Raw genomic sequence first — 21912 nt, 5'->3', positions numbered from 1 at the left:
GCAGTGAATGCTTGTGACAAGAGGCAAAGCAGGAGTGGAGTGCCTAGAAATTTGTGTGTCTTTCTTTCTTCTTCCCCAGCCCCTCTGGTGTCAGTTGATCTGATAATTGTTACTTTCAGTCCAGCAGTGTGCTTGCTGCAACATAAGCCACGAGTATTTTTCCTTCTGCCTCTACTAGTGGCTCTGGCATTTCTCAGGTTATTAACCCAGCTGAATCAGTTTGCAAACCCATTAGAGATTTGTGTGTGGTGCTGTTGAATTAATTTCTATTAATAATCTGATAACATTTGGTAAACAAATGCTTGAACACCAGAGCATGAGCAAAGCGACAGAGTTGCATGGGTGGGCAGCCAGAAGCCTAGTGACAGCCAGGACCAGACCTTCCCTTCACAGGGGATCACATTAATCTCCTGGGCTGGCTCAGCTTCACAGTCAAGCTGTCCTCCAAATCTGTGTACAAAATGGCGCTGGTCTCACCACAGCATGATCATGTAGCAAAGCATGCATTGTGCTGTATGGAAAATGCCCCCAGAAAATCAGCATTATTTTAAACTCACCATGCCCCCTAAAGTGGAATGAAAACTGGCCGAGACCAATTCTTTGATTGCTTATATTTCATCCTGCTAATAAACCCTCAGTATTGATCTAAACTAGAATCATAGAATCACTGAGGTTGAAAAGCGCACTAAGATCATCTAGTCCAACCATCAACCCATGCTTGTGACCACTCTATGCCATGTCCCTCAGTGTCATATTTACATGTTTCTCGAACGCCTCCAGGGACTGTGACTCCACCACCTCCCTGGGCAGCCTGTGCCAATATCTCACCACTCATTCTGAGAATAAATTTTTCCTAATATCCAACCTGAACCTCCCCTGGAGCAACTTCCAGCCATTCCCTCTTGCCCTATCACTGCTACCTGGCTGAAGAGGCCAAAACCTACCCAGCCACAGCCTCCTTTCAGGCAGTTGCAGAGAGTGATAAGGTCTCCACTGAGGCTCCTCTTCTCCAGAAGTGATCCATTCAGCCTGAAGTTAAGGAAACTTTGTCCTCAATGGCTAATTTTCTGGTTCAAATGATGATACTTTCGTTTGCTTAAACTGTCTTGGTCGTAGGCATACTTATAAGTATTAACCATACATCCCCCGGATCTGCCCAGAATCAGTTCCCTTCCTGAGTAGTGACTTTGTGGGAGCACTTCACATTTTTGAGTTGCCTTTCAGAGATGAAACTTAGGGAAATGAATCATCAGCAACTCAGGTGTCATTAGATTGATAACACCAATTTTACAATGCGATTAAATTCTTCCTTGCTCTTGCTGGCAGAGCTTCGTGGAGGCACAGGCCTTCAGCGTACTCCGCGCCTCCAGCTGCAGCCGAGGAAGCTCACGCAGCGCGTCGTGCATGCAGGGACCTGGCAGCCTTGGGCCTGAGGGCGGCAGCAGCGGACAATTTTCCAGGCAGGGTCGGCGCTCCCCGGGAGCACTGCCCGCCCCACCGCTGCGGAGCGGCCGTCACAGCTTGAGTGTGATGAAGGAATGTACTTGAACTCCTAGAGCATGCTGTGTCTGGTTTTTGTTTGTTTGTGTGTTTGTTTGTTGCTTGTGTCCTAATTTCTTACCAAAATAAAATATTTGCATGTTCAGAAGTGTGGATGTCAGGCCAGTCAGACCCTCAGGAGTTGGCTGGAGCAGCCTGAGCTGATGTCTGAGTGGATGTAGCCCAGTTTGGTCACACAGAGCTCCTTCCTTTCAGAGTCAGACCTTGCTGTTGCGGGTGGGCTGCTGTATACTTCCGCACTCCGTGCCTTTGCCTTCATTTCTAGCCTTTGGTGAGGAAATAAGCAGAATCTGACTTTCCTACCGAGCAAGGCTGCTCTTGTCATGGGTATGGAAAAGTTCTTCTACACAGTTGTTCTCGGTGACCACCTTCTCTTTGCCAGATGGTAGTGTTTTGGGCACTCTGTTCTGACAGAACTTGTGGGTTCTATGGGTATTTGGTGGCTTGCTGATGTTATTAGTGATGGTGAAAGGCTGACTCTTGGGCATCTTAGTAGTTTATCTCATTATTAATAGGTGAAAATGATTTGCTTCTAAATGGATTAAATCAGATTCAGAAGTTAGGATGACAATACAGACTCATTTGACAGAGTAGAACTGAGCTCTGACTGGTTTTATTTTGAAAACTTTCATAATCTCTATCTCAGAAAATAGCTGGAGAACGCTTTGATTTTCCTCGGCATATTTCCATTAAATGACCTAAGTACATAAAAAGCCATAAAAATACCTCTGACCTTTCCATTTTTAAATCCAAGATAAAGAGATGGATTACAGTCAAATGCCTTGTAATTTCTCTACTACTGAATAAAGAAGTTAGCAGAAGTTTTGTCAATAGCAGATAAGCGTGAATCAAGTACTTTTACATGACATAAAAATGGAACACTCTAAATAGATAAAACTACTTTTTTAGCAAGTAGACTTTTTTTTTTTCCCTCCTAGGTTTATTGATGGTCATTATTTTTCTCCAAAAACTTTAAAGCATACCTAGTTTATAATCGTTAAAATTATATGTATTTAGAGACTGAATTTTACCATTTGCCTTAGAAGCCTGGGAATAGCACCAGATGCATATTAATCTATGGCTGTACACTAGCTACCCCTTTAATTGCTATCTTTGTGAATGGGAAAAGCAAACAGCTGCTGATTTGCATTTTAAAAGTGATGTTCTTCTGAGACAAGGATTTGTGCAAAATCATATTCTAATTGGAATTTTTTTCACTGTCCCATGTAGGAACAGTCTCTCCAGATTTCCAACATCCCTGCCTGCTGTGGTGTTTGTTTGTTTGGTTGGTTTGGCTTGGTTTGTTTTACTACTATCATTTGAAGGCCTAAAATGAGTAGAACAAGCAACACTTAGCTTGAAAATGAACGCAGGCCATCAGATAAAGGGTCTGTTTCTTTGTGTACCGGTGCAACGTTTGCTAAGTATGAAGTGAAATATAATGACAGAACATATTTTCCTTCTCCCTCTAGGACTCATTAATATCTGTAGTTAGTTAAAATGAAAGACATGAATGTGGCCACATTCTAAGATTTCTAATTTCTTGGTGGCTTGAGAAACCTCCACCCTGCTTCACTGAAACCTTAGTTATACCAAATTAAAGTTGCATAAAACAAGCCCTGTTTGCTTATCTTTAATGGTATTACCCATCTTTGTTGAGCCTAAGTGTATTTTCCCTTGAAGTGTTTATTCTGAAATCTTTTGGTTGTCAAAGCCCTGTGGCATTAACGTAATCGAGATAATCAAAGCTATCTTGTGTTATTTTTGAATGTCATCATGCAGCACTTGGCTGTTTCATTTTACAGTAATCTAGGGACACTTTTGATGCCATTTAAGGTCTTAGTGGATGTGGCAGAGTAAATTGACTTAGGGTCCTTCTCAGAAGGAACCATTGTGTCAGCAGCAACAATACTGCAGCCACAATAGCAAAAATACAGTGCTCAGTTTCAAAATCAACTGATAAAAGTACACACAGGCCACTGTAGGTAGTCAGGAGTTTGCTCTTTGGGAAGATGAACTCCTTCCTTCCTCTGAGCTGGCTGGAGCATCTAAGAGAATTTGTATGGTAGGAGCCTCAGGCAGGAGTTGGGCAGGTGGGAGAACCATTCCATTCTTCTGCAGAAATTGCTGGTACTGACACATCTTGGGCATTTAGGGTAGGGTGCCAACTGGGGGACTGTTGTTTTAGGCGTAATCTATTGGAATGCACAGACTTTAACCCATCACCCCTGCAATAAAATGAGGTAAGCCACAAGGCAGAAAGCTGCAGGGGGTAATCTGGAAAACAGAACAATAAGTTGTTAAAGAAAACCCCAAACTCTAACTTCTGGTTTGCTGGAAAACACCTTACTCCACCAAGGACCTGCTCCCATGCTGCATACAACAAGGCAAGCGTCAGATTATTACAAAATCAGTCAAAATTCTAACCCTCCCCTAGACAGTCACATTTGTATTTTAAATGAGTTGAGGGAGAAATCACAAAGGCACCAGAGCTGCCATCAGCAAGATGGAATTGGGTTTTGGAGAGAGGAGTGGGGAAAGTGTACTGGGGAAGAAGAGTGTGCTGTGGGTGTTAGGTGTAGGGTGGCCTTAGTATTCAGAGTAGTCAGGTGAGATTTGGCAGCATTGTCTTCTGAAGGATAAGAAATTAGCCTCCTCCATGTCTGAAAGTGTTTTAGGCTGTAACCATTAGCTCACAGGGCACTGTGAGTCCTGCCTTCATGCAGCTGCCACGTGTGGGGACTGACTGGCTCTTGAGGACCAACAGACTGTATCCTTTGTCCAAAGATTCCTTATGTCAGAGAAGAGTTTTTGCGAACATTCTGCTGCTTAGTAGGAGTGCTTTCATGGCTCTTTTTTGAATCAAAGCCTGTGACACACACCTTTCTGCCTGCTGAAACACTAACCTTAAGCTGTACAGTCTTTCCTTCTCTGTCACCCAGTGGGTCACTACTGCCTCAGTACACAGTGGAACAGCTTCAGCTAATGAGGTGGGAGAGACCCTCCAAGCTGTATTTGAACAGTTAGAGCAGCAGTATGGGATGTGCATGTAAAAATCTTGCTGAACTGGTAAGAAAGCACTTATTGAAGACATTCAATTCTAACTCTTGAGAAGAGAGAACTGTCCCATTTCTCCTGCCCACGTTTTGTCCGGAAGGTCTATTCCAGTACTTGTTTACTTGAACGTGTCCTGCATGTGAGGCAGGTGGGTGGAAAATGAGGCTGGTAGTCCATGTGGGGCCCGAGGCCTTGAGGAAGACCAACCTCAGCAGAGGAGGTGCTCATGTTATGGATTTCTCTATGTGGCAAGAAGCTGCTGAGCTGCATGTTCAAGCATGAACATCTCATCTGCATGGCACATGCAAGCATCAGCTTCTTCAGATGGAGAAATTAAGATGTTCTATGTCTTGGCATGTTGGGTGGTCACCAACATTAAAGTCTTTTAGTGGATCTAACTGAATGGATGTAACCTAATGGACCAAGCTGCGTATTGTGAATGAAGCACAGTTGTTCTTTCTCTCTTTTTTTTTTTACCTGCCACCACCTCACTGAACTGCAGTGGGGGTCTGAGAGAGTGACTTCCTTTGGTTTCAGGATGCTCCTGGTTCTGGTGTTGCTTGCAGAAGGATGATGCAAATTCATGCCACCTTAGAGCCAAAGTAAAGCAGCTTTTCTCAGTGAGTGCCAGGACTGCATCTGCTGGATTGTGTGCAGTCCACAACAACAACATCTACTGCATTCAACTCACGGGGCTCAGCTGTGCCTTGAAGTCACGGTTTTGCTTTTAACAGCTGATCAGTGCACAGTGCACTGACTGCCACTCCTACAGAACAAAATGACAGATGGGCTTACGATACCTTTGTCTGGAAGTAGAGAATGGGGAGAACAACTTGGTTACTAATTACCTTCTCCCCACTGGAAGGAAAAATGCCCCCACGCTTGACACACTGTGCATGGACGTGGCAAAATTAATGAACTTTTTTACCCTCAGCTATCCCAGGAGTAAGCTTCAAACACCATTGTCTCCAACATGACTGAGCTTTGAATATGGTCATTTACATTCAGCAGGGCAGCACAGGGACAGCGTGGACATTCAGAAGTACTAAAATGCACCTCTGCTGTCAGGCTGTTTCACAGCAAGAGTGCTGTGGTGCTGAGCAGCAGTCATTTCCGTTGCTTCTTTTTATTACTGTGTTTTACTCTATGTGGATCCGAGTATCAGTTAAATAACTTTCAGATGTTGTTCAGATTCCTGATTTTTAAATGCTAGGGCTGCTCTTATGTAGAAAGAATATTCCCAATATGCAACCACCTAATGCGTGAAATGCTGATTCTGTTCAGTATTTGTTCTTGTTGCTATTTGTTATGTAGTCCTTGGGATGAATTTCTGACACGTGCAGAAGTCCAGCCATGTGAGAAGGCTCCGTACTCACAGGAAATGTGGAACCCCTGGAGGTGAACCAAGGTGTCACATGCGTGTCCTTATAGTGGCTGTCTGTACCTTGTCTTTAAATGATATCTAAATTTGGCTACAGTTAAGTGCTGCTAAGATCCTTTGCATGAAAAGTCTTTATGAGATATTATCTATTACACATTTCATTTGAGGTTTTTTTTTCCAGAATGTATCTCTACCATTTATGTCCTCTGACAGGCCCATTATTATTTTAGCAATTCAATAAACAGATACATTAGATGCTGTAAAATAAAGTTTATCACTTAATCCTACACCTACAGAAGCTTTTGGTTTGGAAGCTTTTTCAAAGCTGATGACATTTATCAGCCCATACTCCAGATATCTCCACTAATTCTTGACATAATGGAAGATGATTGCAGAGGTGGTGGAAGGGGAAATAGTAAAACCAGCATGTTGCTCACCTAGATGTGAAAATAGGAGTTACTTGCAGTGCTACATTTGGAAAATACAGTTGGGACACTGAAGCATATCTGTCAGCACAAGTGGAAACTGAGAGCTTAAGGAGTGCAGGTGCTGCTAATATTCAGGAAAGCATCATAGGCTACTTTCCTTATTTTGAAAGCTGATGCAAAACCGATTTCAGCAATGCAGTCAATATAGTGAGTATTCTGTAAGTTTAATTTTTAAGACTGCCCTGGCAGCAGAGAAGTGGCCAACCCTTAATTGCAGTGTTTTGTTTTTCCCTTTGATCTGGTCATTTGTTTTTAGCATGAGTCTGGGCAGTCGCAGGGGTCACATCTTCATGTCGGTCTAATTCAGAATTTCTGGGTGGTATGTCTGAAGAAAATCATTTAGATATCTCATGAGCACATGAGCTCATGAACCTAACATTGCCAATAAAAAAAATATGTTGTTATAATCTGAGCCTTTTTTTCTTTCAAAAACAGCTCCCTTCCAAGCATATTTCACTGCCTACTTTTTGTTACTTTTAGCCTTTTCAGTTCTTCTCTAGTTAGCTTGGCTGATTCATTTCTCTTCTTTTCCTCCAGCTTCCTGGTTTCAGCCTCACATCCACAGCACTGCTCCTACCCGTGCTGTGGCAAAGAGCGAGCTCCACCTTCTCCACAGCATTCGGAGATTTTCTTCATGGCTCTCCGTGTGAAGTCCACCTTCCCCCTCTCTTTCTTGAGAGCAGTGTACTCGTAGGCTTTCAGCTTGCTGTAATAGTCTGAGAACTTGTTGTAGAGGATGGAGATGGGCATGCCATTCAGGATTATCCCGAAAGCAATGCACAGGAACGCAAACAGGCGGCCAAGGTGAGTTTCTGGACACATGTCTCCATATCCCACGGTGGAGATGCTGACCTATGGGCAAACCAGCATTCAGCTTATTAAGAGGGAGGAGGCATACAGGCAGTTATCTCCTCAGCATCTCTCTAGATACGTGCAGGGAGCAGGGGCAGATCTGAAGTTGGTGGGAACAGATGTCCTCTGTGTCTAAATCTGGCATGCTTGTCAAAGCCAGTATTTTGGGACTTACTGTGTATGTTATATTTTGAGTATTAATTTCGATTATCATATGTATATATGTATTATGTACAGTGAAAAACACATGAAAATGTATATTTTTGAAGTGTATTTCTATAGTGTTAGCACTACTGGAAGAAGGGACCCAGGAGAATGAAGCGTGTATGTAATGGTATGATTGATTGAGGCCTTGAATGATTACGTAACTACAAGGAGCTGTGGAAAAAAGTAAAGGTCTTACTCAATTGCCTAGAAGTCTTTGCAGGCGGTGCACACTTACAATATGTATATATTTATAGTGATAAATTGTTTAATCTGCCTGATCCTCTTTATGTCAGAGGTTAAAGAAGTGTGGTATGTGCATACCTTCAGTAGGGACTGTTCCTGTTTGTTTCAGCTGGTGGGTATGAGGGAAACTTCTCCTAAATTCACCCCTTTGAAGAAGTTTTAGAAGTTGTTGAAAGTATTTCTTTTCTGTGGGAGTTGTGGTATTTAATATCTCTATATGAATCTATGAATTTTCCTTTCACATGTGCTTCATAGAGGTATTTTTGTATTTTTTTCTGAGCCTTCAAGGTTTTCTCTTTTTAGATTACATATGTACGAAGAAGCTTGGATATATATGGGCCCAGTATGTATCAAGTACTGAAGTAAAATTTGTAAAACTTTGTTTTTGAAGTTCCTGGATGTTTGTTTATGAGGATGTTATATAAAGGATGATGTACTACCAAGCAGCCAACTTGAAATAGCTCCTAAGTTTTACTCTTCCACTCTACACATCTTGAACTTTTGTAATGTTTATATTTAGTAAAAATAACTTCTTTGTCAGGTAAAACCTGCAGGCTTCTGCAGTGTGGCACTTCCTTGTCTTATTCCCATTCAAGAGATATTTTTCAGCCAATGAACTTCATCTAATCTTCCTCGCAGCGTCTAAAGAGAATGTATGTATCTGCAAAATGGTAATATAAAACTTCTGTAGAAGTATACCACAGGAAATAGGAGTTTCACTGCAATGCCCTTGTGGCTTTACCTCTGAAATAAGTCTTTAGATGGTCATGCAGTGCAGCCTGCCATCTTCTAACATGCTAAATAAAATGTTATTTCAAATGAAGTAAGCATTAGGGTTCATGAGACTGCACTGGATAAGCGTATTTGTAGGCTGCACCTTGTGCTTCCTGCAGAATGAAAAGGATTAGTCATTTGGTTTAATGGAAATTAAGTCACTGGATTTGAATGATAATACAGGATAAATATCTCCAAAAATAAATACTGAGATGAAGGCAAGATGTTTATCTCTACCAGCCAGGACAAAACCATTATCCTATCATAAGGTTCTGTTCCACTGGCACAGTCTTCTAATTGCTGTGGCTGTTTGGGAGGAATACTTGTCCTCTCCTGTGGGTCAGACTGCAGACGCTGTTAGATTTTGATGAAGTTTAAGTGATCTGGATATCTCAGTTTTTACTCTTAATGAATGAATGGGCTTAAAAAATGTTTTATGCTGTAGAATTTCAATGTGCAGGCTACAGCATCTCTTTTGGAGACACTTGCTCTGCTAAACAGGCATTTCTTAAGTAGTCATTATTATATGGGTTTCAGTGCAGTACCTAAATAATTGTGGTGTTACCAGCTTGCAGGTGCGATCTCTAATGCTTTTTGTGTGTATCCTGCATGTTCAGAAAATCACTGCAAACATATGGGAAACCTCCACATTTCATCAGCCACTGCTGAAGCAGAACTATTGGCCATGGTCTCCCCAGATGCTGCCCAGGAGAAATGTTCTCGGATAGGGTGGTATTGCTGTCCTGTGTGCCCTGTGCCATGCTGCTCATCCAGGATGAGGAAGTCTCCTGACTACTTTCAAATCCTTTTGCCTGGGCTTCCTTCCCTGGGAAGCAATGGGGATGTAGTCAGCTACACAGGTGGGGCTAGGGGTGCCCCAGAGCCCTGCCATAAATGTGGATTATGCAGGCCAGGATCAGTTGCTGTGAGATGAAATATAGAAACCCTGCAGATGGCAATGGGCTAAAACAAGCTGTAGAGCAGTGGGAAGCCAAGACACAGCCAGCTCCCCTCTGACTTGATTCAGGCTGCTGTAGACATGCACAGCTGCTATGGCGTAACAGAGCCGTTGTTTTCCAGTTTTTTTTTTTACAGTGCTGGCTGTGTTACAGAGAGGGATTTTTTTGCTATCTCCCCATGCCCTTTTCCCTGCCAAAACATTGCTGTATAGATAGATGATCATTGAGAAACTGCCATACCTGAGCATGAAGATTATCTGCTAAGCATTTACTCACAGCCTATGGCTCCTTCTCCCAGCCTTCCTTGTTTGTTAGTCCTGATAAATGCACAGGTGTTTCTTTTGTATTTGCAGCTCATCTTGAAGGATACAACTATCATTTTAATTGTCCAGTATTCTGAGAAAATATGGTTAAACTGTTATAAGTAAATGCATGGCTGTCCTTGATTGCAAGCACTTCTGAGGTGAGTTTGGGAAGCTGAATCTTTCTGCCAGAGCCAGGAGGTATTTAAGCGAGGGAGAGGGCTTTAAGCTCTCACAGTTCTGTGTTCCTGGCTATAACTTCATGCTCCCACAAGATGTGATCCTACCAGCCTGGAAAACACTGCCTTAAAAACATCTCTTCACATAACACAGTGTATTACAGGTCAGCAATAGTTCAGAACTCAAGGTGATGTGCTCAGATGCACATCACTCCAGTGGCAGACTCTAGGAATGACGTCATTCTGCCTTTCTTTCTGAGGCTTGTCAGCAGAAATTCAGTCAGTTACCCCCACCCCAACTGTTTTGGGAGGGGCTAAAATCACACTCTTTCTGTCAGAGGCTGCAAAAAATATTCAAAATGACACTAACCAGCTATTAACCGGTTGTCACTACTGACTGCTGTGAGATGCAGACCAGTGATCTAGATGTAGAAGGCAGTTTATCTCAGCTCCCTGATCCATTCTGCTTATTTTGTATTTATTTCTCTGCAAATCTGGCACATATTAAATAACCACCAATGTGTCTACATGTAGAAAAGTATCATGGAAGTGCCACTTAAGGGGCAGAATGCAACAACTGTTGGTCCTAATGAATTTTAATGGCTGGAACTCTGGGATGGTTTGGACTTTGCAAGTGTGACTGTCCAGAGTATCATGAAAAACAAAAACCATGTCTCTAACCTCTTTCAGTTACATGATGGATCACAGTAGGTCTTCAGAAACATCAAGAATTAAAGTTTCATGTCAGCCTGCAACCAGCTAGACTGTTATGGACTGTTTGGTTTGTTTATTTTTGTAACATTGACAATGGAATTTAGTGGAAAAAATGCTTTTCTTTGTTATTTTGCTGACTTCTTTAAAAGGCAAGTACTGCCTGTGTTTGATCAGCTGGGAATTTCAACACCAACAGCCTGATTAAGTCTTGATTAAAGCTTACAACCGGGGAGACCTCATTGTGGCCTTCCAATACTTGAAGGGAGCATATAAACAGGAGGGGGATCGATTGTTTGTGAGGGTGGATAGCGATAGGACAAGGGGCAATGGTTTTAAGCTGAGACAGGGGAGATTTAGGTTAGATATTAGGAGGAAGTTTTTCACCGAGAGGGTGGTGACACACTGGAACAGGTTGCCCAAGGAGGTTGTGGATGCCCCGTCCCTGGAGGTATTCAAGGCCAGACTGGACGTGGCTCTGGGCAGCCTGGTCTAGTGGTTGGCGACCCTGCACTTTGCAGGGGGGTTGAGACTCGATGATCTTTGAGGTCCTTTTCAACCCAAGCCATTCTGTGGTACAACAGAGGTGAATGAGTGCATGCATGTGTGTGTGGGAGTGAGTGCATATGTCCTGTAAGCTCAGAATTTAGAGCAGATGTTCACTGATCTGGGTCTTCTGTTTTCAAGGCTGACAGCATCTCTGGCATGGGAGGGGAGGGAAGGGTAGGGAGAAGGGAGGAGAGGGAAGAGGAAGAGAGGGGAAGATCTCTGGCTATCCAACAAGGCAAGTTGCATTTACTTACGGCAGCCCACCACCAAGCATGGGGGATGCTGGTGAAGTTGGTACTGGAGACATCATGCTCCACTGTGTAGACCATGGCAGAGAAGGCGAAGATGCCCATGGCAATGAAGAGCAAAAGGCAGCCCACCTGCTGGTAGCACTGGCGCAAGGTAAAGCCAAAGGCACGCAACCCTGTGGAGTGGCGGGCCAGCTTGAGGATGCGGAAGATGCGCATGAGGCGCATGATGCGAAGCACTTGTCCCACTTTGCCTACCCGTCCCACCTTCTCAATATCGTACTCATGCTGAGAGCCCCGACCTCGGGGCTGGTCGTCATCAGTGAAGCATTCAAGCAACAGCTGCAGGTAGAGGGGCAGTATGGCAATGAGGTCTACAGCATTGAGGGCGCTGCTGGCAAAACGACGCAGATCTGGGGTGGAGACCAAGCGCAGCAAGTACTCCAGCGTGAAGAACACAATGCACAGGGTCTCAATGTGCTCCAGGACAGGCCGACTCTCTCCACTCCTCTTGTCTACCTGCTGCATCTCTTCCACTGTATTGAGAGCCAGGGCCACCACGGAGATGAGAACAAAGAAGCTGGAGGCCACTGCCATCACCTTGGCAGTGACAGAGGAGAAGGGCTTCTCCATGAGATTCCAGAGACGCCAGCGCTGGGGCCCGTAGTAGCGCATGTGGTGGAAGAGCTGCTCATTCTCCTGCGCCTCTGCCTGGGAGCGCAGCTCACGCTGGACCTTCAGCTGCTCGCTCAGCTCGTCACGACGCTCCTCAAAGCAGATGCGGCAGCAACGGGGTGTGTATTTGAGCCGCACACCCCAGTAGCTCAGCTCCTCCAAGAAGCTGCGTGGGCACAGCTCATCCCGCACACGCAGCACCCCTGAGGCATAGAAGTTGTACACCAGCTGAAAGACAGCTGGGTCACGGTCAAAGAAATACTCATCCACCTGGGCAGCATAGTCATCACACAGGCCCAGCTGGCAGCGACGGTCGGTGGAAGTGGCCAGGCGGCCCAGGCGGGTCTTGGGATAGGTGGCCACTGCCTGGTAGGTGAGGCGGTAGCTTTGGCCACCAACGTTGATGTTCAGCACGGATGAAGTGGAAGGCCTGGCCAGGGCCCTAGAGGAAAAGGCTGGGGAGAAAGGAATGGATGATGAGAGCTTGTTTTCTCCCTCAAATGGATCCCCTGTTGGCCATTTTCCTTGGTCTTTCTCTTCCTCTTCCTCATCTTCATCATCCACGTAATAGTTGTAGTTTCCCTCCGGTCCAAGGAGCAGCAAGGGCTGGGAGCTCAGTGAAGCAGTACCAGAAAAACCACTCTGCTTGTTTAAACACACACCTTCATTATCCTTCCCCGTGTTGGGCTGCGTGAGGACATTTGGTACTTCCCTCTCTCTTCCTTTATGTTTAAGGAAAGGAAACTGTCTCCTCATGTTAAACTGCAACATAATATTTCTCCTTGCTCTTCTCCCTTATTTTCATTCACCTGGTTGAGAAATTAGCGCCAGTCCTTTCTGGCACAAATAGGACAGAGAGTCCCGCTTTCTTCTCTCTTTGCTGGTATCAAGTACAGCAGCAGTTCTGCATTTTTCCTCTTGCCAGTTACCACTCCAGTTGCTGTGAAAGCTCACTGTGGGGTATAGACACATGAAGACTGCTGTTGACCGTTTTAATCTTGCTGACAGGGAAGATTTGAGTGCTTAGAGAAGAGGATTTAAGGGCTATTATCCTGTTTCAGCCTCATCTCCCTCAGGCTGTGACGTGAATGATTATGGATCCATAAACCTATGAAAAATCAGCATGGTAAAAAAAAATCCTAAAATTCTATTGATAATAAAAAACATGCATTTCCCTAATTCAAGATTATAGGGTTTAAGAATAATCTGAAAATGAAAATATCTGAGGAGCAGAGAGAAGAGAGAGAGGGAACGCTACTCTCTTCATTCATCTACATGAGTATATGGAGGTCTTGGTTCTCCTTAATGAAAATAACAAGTAATTCAAATGCAGATATTGTGTGGGAATTTATTATTACAGGTCTTAAAATGTTTTCCAAGGGTGAGAAAATAAATATAAACCCTTTTCATCCTTGATTAGCATATCTGCAGACTATCTGGATGTGGGCTAAGGAAAGCTGCAATCTGTCTGAGCCTTAGGCTGTACCCTGAGAGCGTGTTTCATGCCCCTCTGGATACAGCTTATGTGAAGGAGGGCATGTGAATGAGTTTCTAGCATGCTGCTTCAAACTCTTCTTGAGTTGCTGCAAAACAGAGCAGGGTGTAAAGCCATTCTGTCTCTTGCAGGGCATGTTTAGTAGCAGAAAGCCTACGTGAAATACCTAGCAGGGCAGTAGCCATGCTTTCTCTTTTTTTTGGTGGAAGCTTCAACCTCAGCCCTGGCTGAACTGACTCAAGCATCTCCAGTAACAATGAGCATCCTGAAAGCCAGGTTGGTTCCCGTGATGCTGGAAGCAATTCAGCTGAGCTAGTGCTCCTCTAAAGCAGAGGATACACAGAGTGAATCTGTGTCTTAGCCCCTGAGGTACATTGTCTTAATACCAGCTTGTTAGTCTTTGTGTATCCAGGCTGGTGCAGTACAGGAGAAGGTACTACAAAACTGCTAGCTTTGGCAGCACCCTCACTGGTACAGAAGGCTGCAGTGAATGCCTGGAGCACCTGAAAGCCCAGTTTTGTTCTTATTGCTTCTCGCTCAGGAGAAATTCTCGTTTGAAATCTTGATCTATTGGAGTGAGCGTGTTCACCATCCGAGCAATCCTGCAAGAGCAGCTTTATTAAAACATTGACACAAGTTGAAAACTACCCTGAGGCACCAAGGATGAAGTGAGGTATCCTGTTTTCAGCCCCTGCTCCTCAAACATATATGCCTTTTCCCAAGTATCTCAATGCAAAAGCAGTCCCTACAACACAGAAGGCTCTTAGTCTCATGGAGTAGCATCCAAGCTTTCTGTTACATTTTTTCTTTCATCTTTGGCCATGTTACCTTTGTATTCCTTTCTGCTCAGTATCACAGCTTCACCAAGCCTGGCTTTCCTGTCAGTAAGGGGCCTATCAGCAGTTAATTCAGGCTGCGTTTCCCATGCTGATGAGTGCTTGTCAAAAAGGTAGGTAGGCCTGGGCTGCACCAGCATTGTGGTGTGGCCCAAAGTGCTGCTATGGTCAGACTGCAGCCAACAGCATGAACCTTCTGCATGTGCACCTGGGACAGACATAACCAGAACATATTTGGATGCTCATCTTCAGGCCCTGGGAGAAACCTGTGATTTGGAAATGGACCAGCTGCAGCAATTCTGAGATTTCTCAGACATGGGCAGCAGGTGCTCCAAGAAGCTGTTCCAGACTGATGTGGCTGAGTTCTGCCCCAGCTTGAGGCCTTACATACAGTGCAAAGTGATGCTGTTGGAAAAAAAACACAGAGCAAAAGTTGTGAGGCTTCTTAATTTGATTGATATAACTAGAAAAATGATGCACGGTTATCGAGCAAGTGCTACTTCAGGTTCTGATTTTTGTCAGCTGTAAAGCAGAAAATGTTACTTCTGCCGTATCTTACCTCATTAATATCCTTAGTGGTACTGTAGCCATGAAAGTCTGTGCCTTGGAAGTGATGCATACACATAGTTTGCCATCTGTAAAAGCAAGTGTTGCACAGTGCCTGAACCTGTGTGTTGCTAAGGGCATTCCATCTACAGTCCTTTAGCCTGTCTTCTCTCACAGCTCCCGACCCTTTCTCACAAGCTGCCAGGACATTCTATCCCAGCCCACCTGCGGCAGTATTTTTCCCTTGCTGTTCTCCTGCTGTTGTGTTGTTAACCTCAAGTATTTTCCTGCAAGCCCCAATAATTTTGTCTTGGTGGCATCCTATGTGAAACAATCACATTTACCATGAGACTTATCCTCTACTTTTCCCCCCTTTTCCCTACCTCCTGGTTGTAGCTTTAATGTTTTCTTGGTCCTGATGAGCAGAAAGACATTATAACTGAGAATTTTTGCAGTACATCTGTTCTCAGGCTGAACCCTGATGGATCAGTGGATCACACTGAATAGACCAAGGCTTCTTCAGGTTGCACTGTTTAAGGCAGTAATTCATATTCAAGTGTGCTCAGAGATGTTTTGCTTCATGAATTCTTCTCCACTGCCCATTCTCTTCCTTGATGCAAAAAAATGTAATGCTCATATTAATTAGGAATGTCAGTGCCTTATTACAGACTCTCATCTGCTCTGCAATTTGCTTTGAACATTAAAACATGCCATGGTTAGTCCTTTGTTAGCAGTCTTAATACAAATTAATGAACATTTCAATGCTGTTTCTTTATCCTTAGCAAATTACTTCAGACCTGAGAATAACACTAGTCAGAAATGCTGTCATTTCACTACCAAAAATTCTTGAATATTTCTTAATTAAGATTCAGGTGAGAGTATATTAATATTGCTTTTCCCAGCCTTTGCTGTAAGATTTTGTTTTGCTTTTTGCCAGACTGCCTGGTCCCAGTTCTGGGACCGGTAAGCCTCATTGCTCGCTACTCAGAAGATCGTTTCTCATACTGTACTCCAGAAGCATCAGCTTTTAGCAGGTGGAACTGATGGCTGTCAGATGTCAGCGCTTTGTGGCATTACTACTAGGAGAACAAGGAAGGCCACTAGTAGGCTAAGGACTCTAACCTAGATATTCTTGGAAAGAAACTCTCAGACACCCAACAATCTCTGCTTGAACTTGCCCAGATGGACAAAACTGGTAAAATAAAGTTTCACAGTCACTCATCCCCAGTCTGCACCAATGCCCAGCATTATATTCTTTACTTTGTTTTTTCAGACTTGATTCTGAGGTGCTAGACATTCAGCCTATGGAAGTTAAGTGATTAGTTAGGACATTTTTCCCCCTTCGTTTTTTCCCTTGGCTACCTTATTTGTTTGCAAGTGGGATGCCGAGGAGCAAATTAGTAAACCAGCAGTAAAGGGATCAGCTGCTATTTTTTGTATTGCATATTGCCAGGCTTTCCGCTGCTCACTGTCGCCTGTAGTGGCTCATTCATAAAAATTAATGTCTCTTCATATTTGGGCAGTTGGTACCAGCCCTGCAGTGAACACAAATTTTAAAAAGTGGACAACAGCAGCAACAAGAACAAATTGTACTCACTGTGTGGGAATTAATATCAGATGTATGCAGGGAAGTTGGAGATACTGTGGAAGCAGAGACTGCACCATGACACTCACATACCTCCACGTGGGTGTTGGGCTATGGGCTGTGCAATAGGTAGGCTTGGTGTTTTCTCAGTGTTAGGCCTTTACAGTGTAATGCCACGAAGAGGAAACTGTAGATGAAAGTGTGCAATGGGGAAGGGCAGTCACTACACAGCCATTGAAGGCAGCACAGTGATCCCTAGAGATGGGCCAGTGGTGAGTTGTGCTGGCTTCAGTTATAGTGTGATACGATATATACATGTGCCACGGCCTCTGGACAGCCATTCCCTCTGATTTATGTGCTCTCACACAGCATCAGCAGAAATGCTGATCCATTATGTAGAATTTACTGAAACCAGCTAGCAACTGGAAAAATGTCAATTCATGCACTTTGCATGCAAGAGGACCATGCAGACTTGGAAAGGGCTTAATGTGAAACTTGGGTCTAGAAGTATTTTTCAAGAATTCGGACAGGCTTCTCCAAGTTCCTTCCTTCAAAAATATGCCCATTCCAGTAGCTTTCTTCTTAGTTTCTTCTTCGTTCTTTCAGCAAGACAGCCCTTCCTGAGCCTTTCCTCTCCCAGCACTCCAAGTGATCTCCAAGTGATAGTACACTAGCACAGCTCACTTATCTTCTGAACCTCTGCTTGCTGCTTTGCACCTGCATTTCCCTTTCATGCAGGTCTCAGGCTGCATCCGAAATCTGAAAGAACATCCTGGGATCTGCTGGGTCTGTGGGGGATGAAGATGTACCTCCTCCTCATGACAAGCATGCCCAGATTCACACCTGAGCTTGAGCACTGTCTTTGAGGAGAGGAGGAGGCCATACCACAAGACTTGTGGTGATTTTCTGAACCCACATTTTTAAGTCCATAACCTATAGAGGATTGTCTAAGGTTGTGCCACTGTAAAATTTTGTTTGTGTCATGCATATCTATATCAGATCTCTCCCTGCCAGTCTGGGACTGCGGCTGGACTGCCTCTGTTCACCTGGTGTTTCGTTCCAGGGCTGGCCCTTGCTTCCTTCTCTGCCCATGATGTACCTGCATCATACTCTCCATGCCCAGTCTGTCCCCATGCTACACAGCAGTCCTTGGCACTGGCAGTCTTCAGTCCTGACTCAGCCACTTACCTCAGAGACACTCCTGTCCGCAGAGTGCTGGAGAGCCCACCTCTCAGGTCAGTTATGAGAGTGCAATGTGCTCTGTCTGTGCGCAGTTCACTGTGCGCTCTGCTTTTAGCGTACACATTGAAATGTTTTGCTGCAAAATCATTAGCATTTCTTTACAGACAGGAAAGACTGGTTAAAAACAAGCAAGCTACTCCTGGGACTTTTTGATGAAATTAAACAACTTTTCAGTGGAAGAAGAGATTTTGCTGAGATACATCTATCCGCGCTGACTTCGCATTCCAGGAGGTAATTGCATAACACTAGCAGAGTTTTGTAATGAAACCATATCTACAATGTTGCATACCGAAGAACACATCAATTCAGGGGCAGAGAAAGCTTTTGCTGCTTGGATTTTAGCCAGATTTTGTGCATGTGTTTGTTTGTACACGCATATATTTATGCATATGTGTGAAAATCTGTCAACAAGATTGCTGTTCTTATCACAACTGTGTACCATTTGTAAATCACTTTAATAGAGTGAGCTTGTCAGGCATTTAATGAAAATAAGGTTGAGCAGTTTTAACGGGTTATTAGCATTATCTTCTGTTCTGCTCTCTCCACACACTGCACAGCACTGGCTTGATTTACAGGTTAAACTTTCTGCGTTCCTCTGCTCCAAGCAATGCAATGCCCAAAACTTCTTTTTCTTCGGTGTTCTCAGAAATTGTCTTTCTCTCCACTGTTTGGAGAGCAGAAGGAGACAGAGAAAAGTCCTTTTACTGATACCATCTCCTAAGAGATAATGAATATACCTTTGAAAATCTTCCTTTGGTTTTGACTTCTGGCAGAACATCAGTGCCTCCCTTCTGCTCCCTCACCCAAAGCCCAGCAAAAGAAAGATACAGGGAGAGCTGCTGAACTGCAGAAGTGTTCTGAAGGTGACAGAGCACCCAGTGCCACTTAAACCTAATCACTGCCTCCATCAGACAGTGTATCTAGAAAATCATCCTGAAGATTGGTTATTTTAGAAAATGCACTGCATTCTGCTGTTTTAAAAGCAGGTCAGGAATCCCTATTTAGCAACTTTTTGGATGAAGACATAATGACAGGTTCATTACATGATGTTTTATGCAAAATGGGAGTTGCCATGTGTTCTAAAACCTCTGTACAAAAGAGGATTATTAGGTCGTTGCCAGATTTGTATGGAAGACTGTATTAGCAAATATTTATTCTGCAGGAACTTGCTGATCTTGCCATTTTGGGCAACAGGATTCCTTCAACAGATCTGCAGGTGAAGGAAAAACAAAATCTTATGTAGTTAGCTGAGTTTCCCCACATATTCATTAAAGGCTGATGTTTGTCTTCCTTGTTCTTTGCAGCTTTTTAGAGGCAGAAACCTCCATAAGGGCCATGCTGCAGTGCTCCCCACTACCTTCCTCCCATGGGCAGCATCCCCAAAGGGTTTCTGCTACAACTTTATGCAAAAGTCCACATGGTTCCTCATTGCACCAAAACCATGGGCCCCAGTTCTGCTGAATGAAAGTGCCTCATCCTGCTCCTCTCCTGCTTGCCTGTACTTGGTTTCCTACATACTATGTGTTGCTTGTCTCAGGCAAGCATTTGGTATTTCCATGGTACTGCAGCAGTTTACATCAGCCTATGACCATGCATGATGCTTTTGAAGAACTAAAGTTTTTTTTCGTCCCCCCATGGCAGTGTAGTAATTCATGCATTACATTAACATCAAAGTGCAGGAAAACATTCAGAGGACAGAAAAGAGATTCTTGGGACTTCTTATTTTTCACTGTGATTTCACTCCTCTTTTGTTTCTACAAAGAGTCATACTGAATACAGGGCTGAATAATATCCCACAACTACATCAACAACTGCAGGTAGCATGTTAGCCTGGTATAGATAGATTCGCAACAAGAGACTGCAGAAATAAAGGACCTGGATAGTTTAAAAAGCTCTTACATTTCACCTCTGCAAGTTCCCTAGAAGAATAAAAAGCAGTGGAGAAAGGTGATTCACTATAACACCATCAAAATCAGGAGTGGCTTCAGGAAGACAGAAAAAAAAAGCCAGGTGTTGGTGAGACACTGCCTGCTGCCAGTGCAAGCAAGTGGCATGAGTGGTGAGATGTGGATGCTTCCTTACAGCTCAAGGAGGGTTCAAAATATGTGAGGATAGCTTAGTGCTGAGCTAGGATGAAGGAGGGAAGGAAGGGAAAATCTTCCCAGAACAAGATAGCACGGTGTGGTCTGAGGTAGAAAATAGGAGGATGAGAAATACAGCTGTTTCCCAGCTTATTCAGAAACAGCAGAGATTTGGAAGAAACAAGCCAACCATGGCTAAGTGATAACAGCTAATCTTGACAGTGTAGCAAACAGAGTGATTTGCCTAAGTTGTCAGCACCTCTGTTTGAAACCTATGTAGTAAGCTGCAAAGCTCAGAAAAAGGTGTGGTTATGCTGCATGTTGTATTCTTTGATATGGGTTTTGGTGATGCATGCAGAATCAGGGGTCCGGGGCTGGGAGGTCTCTTCTAGTACAATCCTCGACTTAGGGTTATTCAGTCAGTTGTAAGTGGTCAGGAGCTTTCCAGAACATGCATGACATTTTTCTGCCTCAAAGACCATATGGCCCAAGAAGCATTTTCATGTCTCATCTCTCAGTGATTTCCACGGTATGTGCAAAACAGTTTTCTTTCCCAGTAACTCACTGAAGTCCTCCACAGGGCAAGCGGGTCCTGAAGGACAGTCTTCTGCCACCATTCTGCTTCACTAACTGTATTATGCCATGTCTTACTCCATTATCCATCATCTCTTTTTATTTAGTTACTATCTAAATTCTCCACTAGCTTGTCAGTATAGTTCCTATGTGATGATATGGCTCATCAGCACAAAAGTTGACACTGTGGGGTCAAAGCATTCAGCAACCTGCCAGGCATAATTTAACTGTGAAAGGTGTGGGATGCCATGCACCAGGTAACTGTAGAGGAAAATAAGTGTGAAGGAGAAGTAGTAGGGGGCAGTGGCTGTGGGTCAGAGGGATGGAGGTAGCAGGAAAATAAGAGCTGAAGTAAGACAACAGATGCAGTAATGAGGGTGCATTTGTGTTTATTGTTTTGTGGGGAGCCAGGCAGGAAGGAGAACAGGGAGGGATCATACCAACTTGCCCTAAGACCCAGGAGAATGATAAGAGTGTGTTTAAGCACAGTGCTTCTTTTCTTACGCAGAGAAATGTCCTTGCTGAAAGAAGAAATGAACCATTTTGTGATTCTCCACTACTCCAGTATAGAAACAAGGCATTGTGCACAGGATTTCAGCTCCTGCTGGGAGTAGTGCAAGCAAGCACATCACCAGAAACACAAACACAACACCACAAATGGCAGCTTTAATAGGTTTGAAACAGAGACCCAAACCAGGGATGAAATCTTCCTGGGTTGTTCTCTTTCCTAGTTGAAAGCTGTAGGGAGAGACCCAAGCCCAGACCTTGTGGCAAGAGGCTGCTCAGGTGCTGTGTGTCAGGGGCAGAGCAGTGGAAGGTAACAGGCAACACAGAAATAGTGATTTACAGGTAAGAGATACTGATGGACTGAAAACTGCAGAACTGGCAATGATGAACAACCAAAAGAAATCCTTGCTTCAGGCAAAAGAAAAGCAGTGTGACTCATACAAAATGAAATAAGATTGCAGTTTATGGCAAGAGATAATGTAAGCAAAGCAAACATGGGAGAAAACTTAAGGTGAGAGTGAAACAGTTGTGACAGTACTGCAAGCAGTACCCACAGCTCTTAAGCTGCCTCACATTAACAGAGATTTAGCACTGTAGGCTCAGGAAGAAAGCTTAATTTTAAAAGGAGGGGAAATGTTTCATGAGAAGGTATTTCCATGAACTCTCTGTTCCCCATCTATTTGTTGTGAGCAGCTTCTCAGAGGCCTGGCACTTCCTCCATATCTCCCCATGAGTCAAACCAATGTGCACATACAGTCTGATGGAGGCAGGGTAGCACACGGAGCTCATAAGTTATCTGGAGGGACATATTTGACTTCAAATAAAGTATTTCCTTAGAACTAGGACACCAGCTGGCGCTGCC

General features: G+C 43.9%; 2 protein-coding genes across 2 annotated transcripts in view; one reads left to right on the top strand and one right to left on the bottom strand.

Moving 5' to 3' along the window:
- PUM3 (pumilio RNA binding family member 3) overlaps positions 1–1611 on the top strand; it is a 47892-nt gene extending 46281 nt beyond the window's left edge. Inside the window, exon 19 of the transcript XR_002433318.1 lies at positions 1327–1611. The gene's annotated coding sequence lies outside the window, so the exon portion shown is untranslated. The remainder of the gene's footprint in view (positions 1–1326) is intronic.
- Positions 7060–17876, bottom strand: KCNV2 (potassium voltage-gated channel modifier subfamily V member 2). Its single transcript, XM_021380651.1, has 2 exons — positions 11517–17876; positions 7060–7338 (listed from the first exon to the last, which is right to left on the bottom strand). The coding sequence occupies exons 1-2, from the start codon at positions 12954–12956 to the stop codon at positions 7060–7062; spliced, it is 1719 nt and encodes a 572-aa protein (XP_021236326.1). The 5' UTR covers positions 12957–17876.

Source organism: Numida meleagris, chromosome Z (assembly GCF_002078875.1).
Source record: "Numida meleagris isolate 19003 breed g44 Domestic line chromosome Z, NumMel1.0, whole genome shotgun sequence".
NCBI classification, from domain to species: domain Eukaryota; kingdom Metazoa; phylum Chordata; class Aves; order Galliformes; family Numididae; genus Numida; species Numida meleagris.
Note: the sequence above shows the minus strand (reverse complement) of the source record. Positions and strands in the feature narration are given on the sequence as shown.

Coding starts and splice junctions, on each gene's coding strand:
- KCNV2 (XM_021380651.1), bottom strand. CDS start 12,956: ATGTTGCAGTTTAACATGAGGAGACAGTTTCCTTTCCTTAAACATAAA. Junction 7,339..11,516: donor ATGCTTGGTGGTGGGCTGCC/GTAAGTAAATGC, acceptor GTTTGCCCATAG/GTCAGCATCTCCACCGTGGG.